This window comes from Rattus norvegicus, chromosome 8 (genome assembly GCF_021556685.1).
Source record: "Rattus norvegicus strain SHRSP/BbbUtx chromosome 8, alternate assembly SHRSP_T2T, whole genome shotgun sequence".
NCBI lineage: Eukaryota > Metazoa > Chordata > Mammalia > Rodentia > Muridae > Rattus > Rattus norvegicus.
Window position 1 is genome coordinate 72,515,611 of NC_141541.1, and position 13,425 is coordinate 72,529,035.

Here is a 13,425-nt window from a genome sequence, read left to right on the forward strand (position 1 = left end):
GAAGAGGGCATCAGATCTCATTACAGATGGATGTGAGCCACTATGTGGTTGCTGGGATTGAACTCATGACCTCTGGAAGAGCAGTCACTGCTCTTAACCGCTGAGCCATCTCTCCAGCCCCATTTGGTCTTTTCTTTTGGTTCTTTTTTTTTTTTTTTTTTTTTTTTTTTTTTTCCGGAGCTGGGGACCGAACCCAGGGCCTTGCGCTTCCTAGGTAAGCGCTCTACCACTGAGCTAAATCCCCAGCCCCTGGTCTTTTCTTATATATGATTATTTTCATATGATTATTGAAACAGTCTTACTGCAATTTCAGCTGGTTTGAAGACTACCTTGTGTTGGGATCAAAAGATTGCTACAATACCCATCTTGCCTGCAAGAGTCACTTTTATATTTAAAAGATCACATAAAAGGTTGAAACTGCCTCCTCCCCATTAATGATGATAGGCAAGTTCAGAGACGGTAGGTTGAGAGTGTGCTAGAGAGCTTTCATAGGGTATATAAGACCATGGGTATGAAACTCCAGCGCTTCTAGAAAACAGGATGCCCCTCCACGTTAGTGACTTGTTGGTAAGAAACTTGGAAAGTATTGTGAGGGGCAGTTTACAAGGGTCATATGAAACTGTTGTCAATTGGTAGAAGGGATTCTGAGTTTTGGGAAGCATGTATATGCCAGAAATATTTCAGAAATAAAGATTTGACTAGGAGGCTAGAAGTGATGGGGCCAGATGAAGAGAGAACTTGACTGGAGTTTTTTGCCCGCTTTATGAGCTTGGAGGTGCTAACTAGAGCTGAGGAAGCACCATGTTGAGACATTTTATGGTCTTTTTTTTTTTTTTTTTCTCGGAGCTGGGGACCGAACCCAGGGCCTTGCGCTTGCTAGGCAAGCACTCTACCGCTGAGCTAAATCCCCAACCCATTTATGGTCTTTTTCATGGCAGCATAATCCCATGAGTTGGGGAAAAAGACTGAATACAAGGACTTACAGAAGGTCTCTTGTCTCTTAGGAAAAGGGTGATGATGGTGCTATGGTGACTTATTCCTAAGCCAGGCAAGGTGACATCTTGGACTGAATGGGAAATGGAGAGTAACAAAGATGGTATAAAAATCCAGGAAGTTGGGCACAGACTGTGGATTGGAGGGGGTTTATAGGAACTATCTCAGTGATGAACCAGGGAAGAATGAATGAAAAAGACAGGCCTGTTGTTTCAACATTGAACAGCTAGAAGATTACCAGGAAGGTCTGATCAGGGTTCCAGACACATTCACTGACTGGATGACAAAGGGGCAGGTGGAGAAAGTTACTTTTTCCAGTAGTTGAGTTTGGGAACACTTCTTTTGGGAAGGGCCAGGTACCTGGCCTTTGAAGGTGCACACAGTAGAATTCAAGGGTGGGAAGGGAGTTTGAGGCAAGAGTGGTTGTAGCCCACTACTCTTCTGCCCTACCTCCAGCTGGTGCCAGAGCAACAGGGAAAGCATAAATCAACATGAAATAAGTTTTGGAGAAGGTAGACAGGACTGTCTTACCTAAAATGGCTAAAAATTGACCTAATGTCAGAAGGACCTATGACTCAAATGTGTTTATAAAAATTACAAAAGTAAACTTCATTCAATCTAGGCAGTGGCAGCACAAGATTGTAATCCCAGCACCCAAGTGCAGAGGCAGGCAGATCTCTTGAGTTTGAGGTCAGCATTGATATATTGAGTAAGTTGCAGGACAGCCAGGAATACCTAGTGAAAGTCTGTCTTGAAACACCAAAAATTAAAAAAAAGGACCCCAAATCAACCAACCAAATTTCATTTGAAAGAATTAGTTTGAACCAAGGGCGGTGGCACACACCTTTAATACCAGCAGTCCGGAGGCAGAGGCAAGAGGAGCTCAATGAATAGCTTGCTCTATCTACAGTGTGTTCTAGGCTAGCTAAGGCTACATAGTAAGACCCTCTTTTTAAAAAAACTAAGGATTGAGGCAAGAAAATTTTGGATTTACTAGAAAGAGACTAACGATCTGCCTTTTACAGCTCTATCGCAGCTTACCGCTGAGAGCCAGCTTTTAGTAGCTAGGCGTAGTGATGCGTGCCTTTAATCCCAGCATTGGGAGGCAGATGGATCTCTGAGTTTAAGACCAGCTTTGAGTTCCAGGATAGCCAGTTACATAGTGAGACCCTATCTTGAAAAGCTCATTTGTGTAGGGAGCTAGTTCTATGTCAGTGAGATATGAGAACATTGCCTGCCTGTGTGAAGTGCCCACTTAATTTCCTGCAGCTAGAGCATCAACTGACACACAGTTTAGGATTGAAAAGCAAGTACACCACTTAAGACAAAGCTCTTTAATGGCACCAAAGTATCTCACATTGCATAACTGTCGGAAACATCCAGAAGAGCTAGGTCCCTTATCTCCTCCAGAAGCGTGTACAGACTTCTTCCCTTTGTCTGGCGGTATTCTTGATGCTCTTCCTCAATCACCTTGCCTTTGACTTCCTGTGCAAGCTGCGCTTCCTCCACAGATCGGGTTACTTCCTTCACCAGCTCACTCTTCAGCAGGAGGGAGCTCTGATGACAGAGTTCCGTGTTTGGCATCATGTATGGTTTGTTGCTTACTATTTCAAGCCTGATCATATCAGAGTGGCAACGTGAGGGCTGGACAGAAATCCTTACCTGGCACAGAGAAATACAAGTTACTACATCATGTCCTTTTTTCCTTCACTGAAAGCAACATTGAATGTACACAGAGACTTACCGTCACATGGTCAAACAGATGAAATGTAACTGACTGCCCTCCAGCTGTGGTAGAGATGATCTTGTTTTGAGATCTTTGTAGGGATCCTGGCTTCCATTCAGAGCTGCCCTCTGGGCCACAGGAGATCACTAAGCCATCTTTATTCTTCAGATAAGCAGCACCTTTAATCCCAAACCTCATGACAGGGTGAAAACAGATAATGTAGTCTGAGTTTGCAGACCTTACTATACTTAGCCACTTTTCCTGTGGTTTATCCCAGAACATTTTTTACAAAAACAGGTAAGAAACACTACTTTGCTAGCTAAGGAAAGTCCCAAGGCTGACAGGGATGGGCACCTATATGTATGCACTCCCAATTGCTCCCTTTATTTCCTGACTGCATATCATACTATGTACATACAATCATTTTATGAAGTATATATGTAGTAGCATTGTAGCTGTGAGTATATAGAGCTTATTTGAGAAGGTCTCACTGTGTAGCCCTGGCTGGCCTCAAACTCAAGAGATCTGGTTGTGTTTGCCTCTTGAGTGCTAGAATTAAAGGTGTGTGCCACCATGACAAGCTGAGAGCCTCCTTTTGAGATAATGTCTCATTTAGCACAATCTGGCATCAGAGTCATTACAGAGCTGAGGATGACCTTGAACTTCTGATCATCTTGGTTTCTAGGCAAGTGTCATCACACCTGGTTTTATGGGATGATGGGGATCAAATCCAGCATTCCAGATGTGTTAGGCAAGCAATCCATCCACCATTAAGCTATACACCCCAGTCTAAAGAAATACGTTAGTAAGTTATATATAATGCACATTTGTGTTCAACACTGGTATTGTTTAACTATGGTTTCTTAACCACTGCATGAGAAGTAACATACCTCGGTATAAATACAAGTACACCATTTGTTCTAATGGAATAAATAATTCCATCCACTACGCAGCGCTCCTCAGTCTCCGGGTCTCTGTCTTTAAAGTACATGCACTGGAAGAGCTCGGTGGACTGCTTCTGAGAACGCTGTGCCGCCTGTAAGAGTGCAACCGAAAGCATGACAACTCATTCCACAGAAACAGCTTTTAAAGAGGCAGGACTCAAGTGTGTGGTGGTGGCACCTGCATGTAATCCCAGTACTTGGGAAGCTGAGATAGGAGGATCAACATTAGTTTACAGCTACCCAGGGGAAGCCGTTGTCATCTCCTCCTCCTCCCCCTCCTCTTCTTCCTCCTCTTCTTCTTCTATTTTTTTTTAAAGAATTATTGATTCATTTTATGTATGTGAGTACACTGGCTGTCTTCAGACACAACAAAAGAGAGCATCAGATCTCATTACAGATGGTTGTGAGCCACCATGTGGTTGCTGGGATTTGAATTCAGGACCCCTGGAAGAGCAGTCAGTGCTCTAACCACTGAGCCACCTCTCCAGCCCGAATCTCTTGGATCACCTAAATGAAAGAAGACACAGAGCAACCTGGCCTCAAAAACAAACAAACAAAAGAGTAGCAGATGAGATGAGGAGGAAGGCTCAGCGGCAAAGCACACTCCATGTGGACCTCATCACCCGAGTTAATTCCCAGACTCTAAGGAAAGGCTGGGCGTGGGGGCACACATATAAGCCCAGTGCTCCCAGCACAAGGTGGGAGGTAAAGACAGCCCACAGCTGTAGTGGCCAGCTGTCCTGGAGTGCACAGTGCAGCAGCAGGAACAAGACCAGCTCTAAAACTAAAACAAGGTGGAAGGCAAGAACCAACTCCTGAAAGTTATTCTGTGATAGCCACATGTGCCATTACACTGCTCTGTCTCTGTCTCTGTCTCTGTCTCTGTCTCTCTCTCTCTCTCTCTCTCACACACACACACACACACACACACACACACACACTACACAGAGTGGTTAGGACAGCCTGAGTTCCATACTGGGATGAAGATGGTTGAAGATTACCAACTCCCACAAATATCCTTTGACTTTCCCTTGAGTACATATAATCAACATACACATGTATATGCAATTTAAGAATTTTTAAAGATATGAAAATTACTATTATTGAATACTCACTATTAAATATGAGGCAATGCTAACTCTTTGTTGTTGTTTTTCTTGAGACAGGGTGTCACTATTATATAGCCCTGGCTGTCCTGGAACTCACTATATAAATCATGCTGGCCTCAAACTCGCAGAGATCTGCCTGTTTCTGCCCACCAAGTACTGGGATTAAAGGCATCTGCCACCATGCCTGGCATCTATCTATCTATCTATCTATCTATCTATCTATCTATCTATCTATCTATCTATCTATCTTCTTGCTAATATAGACCAGGCTAGTCTCAAACTTTAAACTTGTGTGTCTCAGCCTTCTAAACGTTGGGGTTACACCATATCCAGCTGCTTGAACCTCTCTCTATCTTTTAGGAAAGATCTCTAATTCATTGTCAAGCCTCTAATGCTAAGCTTGGATTAGTGCACAGAGAGGCTACTTGGAGGGTCGCTTGAGTTTTCTTAGTGGAAAATACGGTGAAATCTCCTCTAAAAACACAAAGCTGCCAGGATGGTGGTTAAGAAAGGACATCTTTAATCCCAGTACTTGGGAGGCAGAGGCTGGTGGATTTGGGAGACAGAGGCAAGCAGATCTTTGAGGCAGAGGCCAGGCTGGACTACATACGTAATGAGACCCTGTCTCAAAAACAAATGCCAACAACAAAAAAATCCCCCAAATTCATGTTACCTCTGAGCACTGGTTATAGTAATTATGGAGCTTGCAAAAATATATGGTACTCCATTCTTTGGTGCAGTGAAGCTGATAACTCTTATGGGATGATGGGTAAGAGTCTAAAATTCCTTCTTACCCGGTTTCTGTTGTTGATGTGTCTGCATAATTCCTCAAGATTTTTGTTGCTGAACAAATTTTCTTTAATTTCCACTTTCTTGTCTTTTGAAATGGCTGCCATTAATAATCGATGTACTACAATATCTGAATATCTTCTTATTGGAGAAGTAAAGTGGGTATATTTATCCAATGCAAGACCTTCAAAAGGAAAGCGAAACATCAGTACAAATAGCGCTTTGGAAAAGAATGCTCAAGGTCGAGCCCCACGTAGGCCGATGCCGTCAGTCACCATAATGATGGAACTCCTCCTCTGCACAGGATCCCGTAGAGAAGTAGAGTGCGTTTGACATGGCCTGGGTGGCCATGGAGCGCAGCAACTTGTTTACCAGGGGGTCACTGGGGTCATTTGCACTATCCAGAGAGTCAGCCAGGGTTTTATTGGACCTAACAAGAAACAGAAAAGCCTCAGTGAGTCCCCAGAGGTCATGTATAAAAGACACTTTCCACTCCTGGGGCTTAAATATCCTCAAATGCCATCAGTTAAAAGTTATTTATTTTCAGTGTGTGTGTGTGTGTGTGTGTGTGTGTGTGTGTGTGTGTGTGTGTGTGTGTATGTCTTTTATAGGTCCTGGGAATCAAGCCTGGGTCTCCTGCAAAAGCAGTAAAGTCATTTTTGAGCCATTTATCCAGCCCCTGGAATTCACATTTCTTACGTAGTATAGAATAATGTTCCATTAATACATGGCTAAGTCAATGCTTGATTGACTGAAATAGCTGGTCAGGCTTTTGTGGACTTATTCTTTTTTTGTTGTTTGGTTTTGGATTCAGTGTTTCTCAGTGTAGCCCTGGCTGTCTCGGAACTCTGTAAACCAGGTTGGCCTTGAACTCAGATCAGCCTGCCTCTGCCTCCCAAGTGCTAGAATCAAAGGTGTGTGCTACCCCTGCCTGGCCAGTTTCATTCTTTTTTTTTTAAAGATTTATTTATTCATTTATTATATAGGAGTACACTGTAGCTGTCTTCAGATACACCAGAAGAGGGCATCGGATCTCTTTAGAGATGGTTGTGAGCCACCATGTGGTTGCTGGGAATTGAACTCAGGACCTCTGGAAGAGCAGTCAGTGCTCTTAACCACTGAGCCATCTCTCCAGCCCGGCCAGTTTCATTCTTAATACACTCAACTGTAAGCATCATATACAGCCCAAAGAATGGGTTTTTTTGTTTTTTATTTATCAAGAATCATTTAGCCAGGGGGCTGGGGATTTAGCTCAGTGGTAGAGCGCTTACCTAGGAAGCGCAAGGCCCTGGGTTCGGTCCCCAGCTCCGAAAAAAAGAACAAAAAAAAAAAAAAAAAAAAAAAAGAATCATTTAGCCAGAGTGAGTTTTAAAAAATAAAGCAATGGGTATGGCGGCCATTCCTGTTCTCCATGAACTCCAGAGGCTAAGCCAGGAAACATGGTGGAACCCAATCTCAGAGAACAAACAAAACAATAACAAAAAGCAGACCTAAATTTGACATGCACAGGTAAACCTAAATTCTCCCCCCTTTTAAGTGTAGCCCTGGCTGTCCTGGAACTCACTCTGTAGACCAGTCTTGCCTCGAACTCAGAGATCTGTCTGCCTCCTGAGTGCTACCTCTGTCCAGCTTTACTTTTGCTTGTTAAAGAGCAAGAGAGATTTATTTACTTTGAAAATAAAATTTAAACCTTTAGGAACATATTGGTATATTAAAAACGAAACTAGGAACATAATAGCAGCTGGCTGTGAAAGAAGGGAGAAGACAGGGTAAGGTCAATGGTGGACACACAGGCAGCCTGGGAAATGACCACAGAGAGGAGGTTCTAGGCATAATGGCTTTGGCTGGAAATCCTGATCTTGCCTGGCCAACGGGTAACTTATGAGCAAGCTACTTAACCCCGTTAGACTAAAGTTCCCAACAGTAAACTGAACGAACGCTCAGGACTCTATCTCAGCATTCTGAGGAGTAACCAGGAGGACGTCTGAAAGTCCTTGGTCAATGTGACCAGCATGCAGTCAACTCAACCAATCATTGCAGACTCTGTTGCTCGAAGACAGACGCTTAAAAAAAAAAAAAACCATTTTAACCTGACCAAAGGTATTTGAATTAGGCCCTTGTGCTTGGCAACATCATAGGTTTTTTTTTTTTTTTTTTTTTTGGTTCTTTTTTTCGGAGCTGGGGACCGAACCCAGGGCCTTGCGCTTCCTAGGTAAGCGCTCTACCACTGAGCTAAATCCCCAGCCCCAACATCATAGTTTTTAAATCCTCTTTAAGCAGCCCAGCCTCAGCCTGGTGATCCAGGTGCGTCAGGCTCTGATGCACCAATGTGCCTGGCTACAGGTCACATTTTAGGAACAACCATAAGATAAATAAACACACGGCACTCTCTGCCATGCCTCTGCCCCCTCAGTGGCGATTACCGTGTGTCTATGAAGAAGCCTTTTGCTTTTGCACATTCCCGGAGCTCTGAGAAAAACTCCTGGTGTGGAGGAGGGTGTTGGCGCAGCAGCGCCTGGTGGGGGAAGCTCTCCCAGATCTTCTTGGCCACCCAGTGGTTGGCCAGGATCATGCATTCAGCCACCGTCTCATGAACCTCCAGGGGCTGCTTGGGGATGAGGTCATGAATGTTCTTCTTGTCATCCAGCTGGACTCGAACCTCCACACCTTCTAGCTCCAAGGCGCCGCAGCGGTCTCGCTTTGCTCGGATGTGGCGAGCTATGTCAGTCAACTTCCCAATTGCCCATACTAACTCCTCCAGTTTGGCCTGTCGGTTCTGCTCCTCCAAGGTTTTGAATTCTGGAATATCATCAACAATGCTGAAGTTTCCATCCAGAAGTTCCTGGGCCGCCTCATAGAACAGTTTGTAAGCTGATCGGATAATGGTTCTGCCGTACCACACCTTCTTAATTTCATAAGAGGTTTTATCTAATTCCCACATGACTGACACAGCATACCTATAAAATGAGGGGCATCAACAGAATCATTATTCCATTCTTCACAAAGTTACAATTTATTTACTTTGTGTACGTTTACGTGTATGTTGCACATGTGAGTATCGTGACAAATGTGGAGGTCAGGGGCCATCTTGGGAGAGCCAGTTCTCTCCTTCCACCATGTTAGTCCTGAAGATCAAACTCAGACATAGCACAGGTGTCTTTTCCCACTAAGCCATCTTCATTTCTTTTTTGTAAGATTATTAATCTTTATTAATATACATAGGTATTTTGCCTGTGTATATGTCTGAATACCAGGTGTGTGTCTGCTGCTCAAGGAGGCCAGAAGAGGGTGTCAGATCCCCTGGAACTGGAATTACAGGCAGCTGTGAGCTGCTGTGTAGACGCTGGGAATCAGCCTGGGTTGTTGGGAGTTCCCTGGAAGAGTGGCCAATGCTCTTAACCGTTGAGCCATGTCTCCAGTCTAATTCCATTCTATTTTAGAAACAAGCAGAACTTGATTTTGAATTAAATTTGAAAGAAATGACCTTGCTACAGACTTTTGGTGCAATTTTTTTAATCACTCCATTACACACACAACCTATCCGTCTGTCTGTCTTGTTTGTCTTGCCCATCTGTCTGTCTGTATTCACACATTCACACACATATTTTAATGTTAAAATCAAAGTCAGGCTGGGTGTGGTGGCACACACCTTAACTCCAGCACTTGGAAGGTGAAGACAGGCTGACATTTGTGATGCTGAGGCCAGTCTGGTCCGTTTAGGGAGTTCCAGGCCAGCCAGGGCTACATAGCACTCACTATGTAACCTGTGTCAACAACAAAGTCAAAATGGGTTCTGTTAAACCCAGAACAACTCTGCAGTGAGTTCCCACACAACATGAAAAACCTTACGGCTCTCTATTTTAATTAGGAAAACTTAGCACTGACTGAGTCAAATCTGTTTAGTGCCAGGAATGGAAGAAAGCCTTTAAATCCTGCAAGATGACAGGCAGCTCAGTATCAATCTTGGTGATAGGTTAATTAACAAAAAGCTCATTTAGCAAAGAGCCACTCTGCCACCGAGACATTTTATTAAAGAAAAAAACCTATATATTTATAACATACATTTTAGAGGGGCTGATTTTCCTAGTAAAAAAGAGTTTTTACAATCAGCAGTGACTCACAAACACACATGAGAACAATAAGGACTGTGAGGCGGCTCACAGGAGAGGACACAGGACACCCTTTAACCACAGCGCTCAGCTGTGCAGAGCAGAAAAGCAGAAGTTTAAATCAAGACACTACGCGTCTAAGCTGATGTACATGAGAGGACAGCATAGTGCACCGGCAGGCTGTGGGAACAAACTCTTCACTCACTGCTGTAGGGACAGATTGCTGCAACCTCTGTGAGTGCAATCTAACTGTGTGGATCTAAACACAGAGACAGAGAGAGAGACAGAGAGAGAGACAGAGAGAGAGACAGAGACAGAGAGACAGAGAGAAAGACAGAGAGACAGAGAGAAAGACAGAGAGACAGAGAGAGAGAGGGAAAGAAAGACAGAGACAGAGAGAGAGGGAAAGAAAGACAGAGACAGAGAGACAGAGAGAAAGAAAGAGAGACAGAGAGACAGAGAGAGAGGGAAAGAAAGACAGAGACAGAGAGACAGAGAGAAAGAAAGAGAGACAGAGAGACAGAGAGAGAGGGAAGAGAGACAGAGACAGAGAGACAGAGAGAGAGGGGAAGAAAGAGAGAGAGAGAGAGAGAGAGAGAGAGAGAGAGAAAACCAGTGCTGGCGAGTCTCCTGTCTCAGTGATAAGCATACTGACTGCTCTTCCAGAGGACCTGGGTTCAGTGCCCAGAACCCACATGGTGGCTCACAACTGTCTGAAAGTTCAGTTCTAGGGGATCTGGTACTCTCTCTGGCCTCTGCAGGCACTAGATACACTTCTATGGTACTTATGCAGGCAAAACACTCAAGGCACATAACACAAAATAAATCTTTTTAAAAAGGAACAGAGGGGTTGTGGCTAGAGCTCAGTTGCTAAATTGCTTTGCTTAGCTCGCACTGAGCCCTGGGCTGGTCCCAGCACCGTATAAAGCAGGCACGTTGGTGCGCAGGCAGAGGCAGGAGGATCTGAAGTTAAGGTAATCCTTGGCTTCCAGTAGTTAGAGAACAGGATACCTGACACCTTGTCTAAAAAAAAAAAATCTAAGTGCTGAATAACATAGATATTTTGGGTTAGAAACAGAAGCAGTTTGCTCAGGAAGGCCAGCACCCCTTCAATGGGAGTCTCCCATTTATATCAACTGTATGCTAGTATTTTTATAAAAAAATAAAAATTACACACATCCATATCTGTGTGTATTAAAAATGGAAAAAAAATATTCAGTACCCAGGAAAAAATAGGAAGGTGCTTTGATCTCTTGGAGCTTCCTAGTGTTGGAGTGGCTGCCTTACGTGCGCACTAATAAACAGAAACTCCCTACGCCCAGGGGCCTTCTGAAGAGCAGTATCCACTGGAGAGCTTACTAAGTTCTCCTCAGCCTGTGGATGGCTTCAGAAAGCTAACATCAGAGCAGAGAGAAAGGAGGAGGCTGGAAATAAAGCTCCCTGAAAGCATATCTGGGAGGGAAGAAGTCGGAGGGGAGGGCGCTCCCAAGGCAGTGGGCAGGGTGTGGGTGGAGGGAGAGCACACTGAAGGCAGACAGCTCTGAAGGTGAAATCAGACTCACCGGTCAACGCCTCCCAGGAGGGAGCAGAGGTCTGCGCTGAGGATGGAAGGCAGCATGTCGTAGCGGCGGTCGGCTAGGTAGTAAGTGGTGGCCCTGGAATGACACATGACGTAACTGACCTTCAGCAGCCAGAGGAACTGCTGACAGCGTGGGCTGTAGGAGGTAAACAGCTGAGAGCACAGTTGGGCTCCCCTGGGGCTACTGCTCTTCATAAAGCAGAGCCTCTGCGTAATGAAATGGCTCCCGTGTGCCCACTTGACCAAGTCACACTGCTTTGGCTGAATATTCCTCCACTGATGTAGAAAGTAAAAGTGACATGAATCTTGGTTGTATGAGAAAAACGGTAGCATAATGATCTAGATCTATACAAAATACTGTATTACATGTGAAAATTTACTCATTTTAACTTTGGAGGAAACAAACGATGGGTAAAAGGTTAAGAAAGGACGCAAACTAATCAAGGTACTATTTTCCTGAAGGTGGGGACTTCAGGAAAGCCCAGAAGAGATTTTCAGAGCTGCACAAATGAGAGATTGGGAGCATCTGAAACTAACAGGGATACAAACTCTCAGCGCCAATACTGCCTTCCAATAGGGTTACCTCGTTCTAGCTTCAACATCGATGTAAGAGTTGGGGGCCACAAAGTGGGTGACATCAGCTATGTGGACCCCGAGCTCCAGGTTGCCGTTATTCAAGGTTCTGACTGAGAGCGCGTCATCCACGTCCTCACAACCTTTAGGGTCGATGCTGAACACAAGGTGGGTGCTCCTCAGGTCCCTCCGCTCCTGCTCTTCTTTGGGACTCACTTTCCAAGGGTTTTCTGCTGTGTTCACTGGCATCTCACACATCTGCATCGCAGACAAATATTCAGAAACACACAAGGTTCTGTAAAAACCCATTCTCTTCAGAGGGGCTGGAGAGATGGCTCAGTGGTTAAGAGCAATGACTACTCTTCCAGAGGACCCAGGTTCAATTTTCAACAGCCACATGGTGGCCCAAAACTGTCTGTAACCCTAGTCCCTGGGGTTCCTATATCTTCTTCTGGCCTCTTCAGACAGCAGGCATTCATGAAGACACCATCTATCTTGTTTCTAAGACAGAGTCGTTGTACACTAGCCTGGAATGTTCCAGTGATGCCAGATTGGATGGTCATCAAACCCTTAGTTTCTCTTTCTGTCTCCTTTCCCAGAATTAGGACTATTACGAGTGTGTGTCACTGTTCCCAGATTTGTAAGTGGGTTCTGGTTGGAACTCAGATCCTCGTGATTGCATAGTAGGTGCTTTACTAAGTATCTTCCCTGCCTCATTTGCCTTCCTTGATTGGTAAGTGTTCATTAGGTGCCTCGCAGGTGTCAGACACTGGGCTGGGCTCTGGGAAGTCAGGAGTCAGCAGTCTGCTAGGTGATATCCTGTGACTTCTGACAGCCCCGTCAGCTGGGGGCCAGAGCAAGAAGGAACAGGTAAAACTGATGCACTGCATCCTGTTTCCATGTGAGCCGAGAGTTGAGCTTTTAACTCAAGTCAAGCCCTGGGGAGAAAAAAAATCTACACAATCCCCCCAAATAAACGTTATTTCTTAAAGATAATTTAAACAAGACTAATCTGGGACATTTTCCCTCTATGATTGCCTATTTAAACTATCAATCTGAAGCTAAGTAGGCTACAGGGGAGAGAACTGTAGGCCTGGGAAGTCTAGTTCCCACCTCACTGTAGTCTAACATTTTCACTAAGACGTGCTAAGCACGCCAACAAATAATTTTCAGAAACTAATGTTAAACATAAAAATTTAATTATGTAAAATATTCTAAATTTAATAATGTAAAATAGTTTACAATCTTTTCTTATTGTGACTCCTGTTCTGTCAGAAGCTATAATGAAAATAGGAACACCCAAGCGCTCTTAATGGTAATTCACATTGGGCAGCATATTTCTGGAAAACTATCTGCCAATACAGAACAAACCTATTTAAATTTTTTATGCCCTTTGGCTTGGTAATTTAACTTTAAGGGTGACATTCCAAGTGGATGATCAAAAAGAATAAAAAAAGCAACATTGATTAAAAAAAATGTTTCAAGTAACATTTTTTCTTAATACTGAAAAATTAAACACTACTAATGTCCAAAAACTGAGAAATGTTTAAGCAAACTAGGGTGGATTAATTTCAGTAATTTGTCTTAACTACTAAATCTAAGT

General features: G+C 44.0%; 1 protein-coding gene across 11 annotated transcripts in view; it reads right to left on the bottom strand.

Annotated features, from left to right (window-relative positions):
* Positions 1–2,312: 2,312 nt before the first annotated feature.
* Dis3l (DIS3-like exosome 3'-5' exoribonuclease) overlaps positions 2,313–13,425 on the bottom strand; it is a 36,332-nt gene continuing 25,219 nt past the window's right edge. For 7 of the 11 annotated variants that reach the window (NM_001008380.2, XM_087562791.1, XM_087562789.1 and 4 more), the window contains 8 exons: positions 11,833–12,080; positions 11,233–11,325; positions 7,985–8,518; positions 5,837–5,991; positions 5,567–5,745; positions 3,610–3,755; positions 2,738–2,912; positions 2,313–2,655 (listed from right to left, as the gene is read on the bottom strand). In NM_001008380.2, coding sequence (NP_001008381.2) covers positions 2,347–2,655; positions 2,738–2,912; positions 3,610–3,755; positions 5,567–5,745; positions 5,837–5,991; positions 7,985–8,518; positions 11,233–11,325; positions 11,833–12,080 — 1,839 coding nt within the window. In that variant the 3' untranslated portion in view covers positions 2,313–2,346. The remainder of the gene's footprint in view (positions 2,656–2,737; positions 2,913–3,609; positions 3,756–5,566; positions 5,746–5,836; positions 5,992–7,984; positions 8,519–11,232; positions 11,326–11,832; positions 12,081–13,425) is intronic. The other 4 variants (XR_015626785.1, XR_015626781.1, XR_015626782.1 and 1 more) reach the window with 1 other exon arrangement.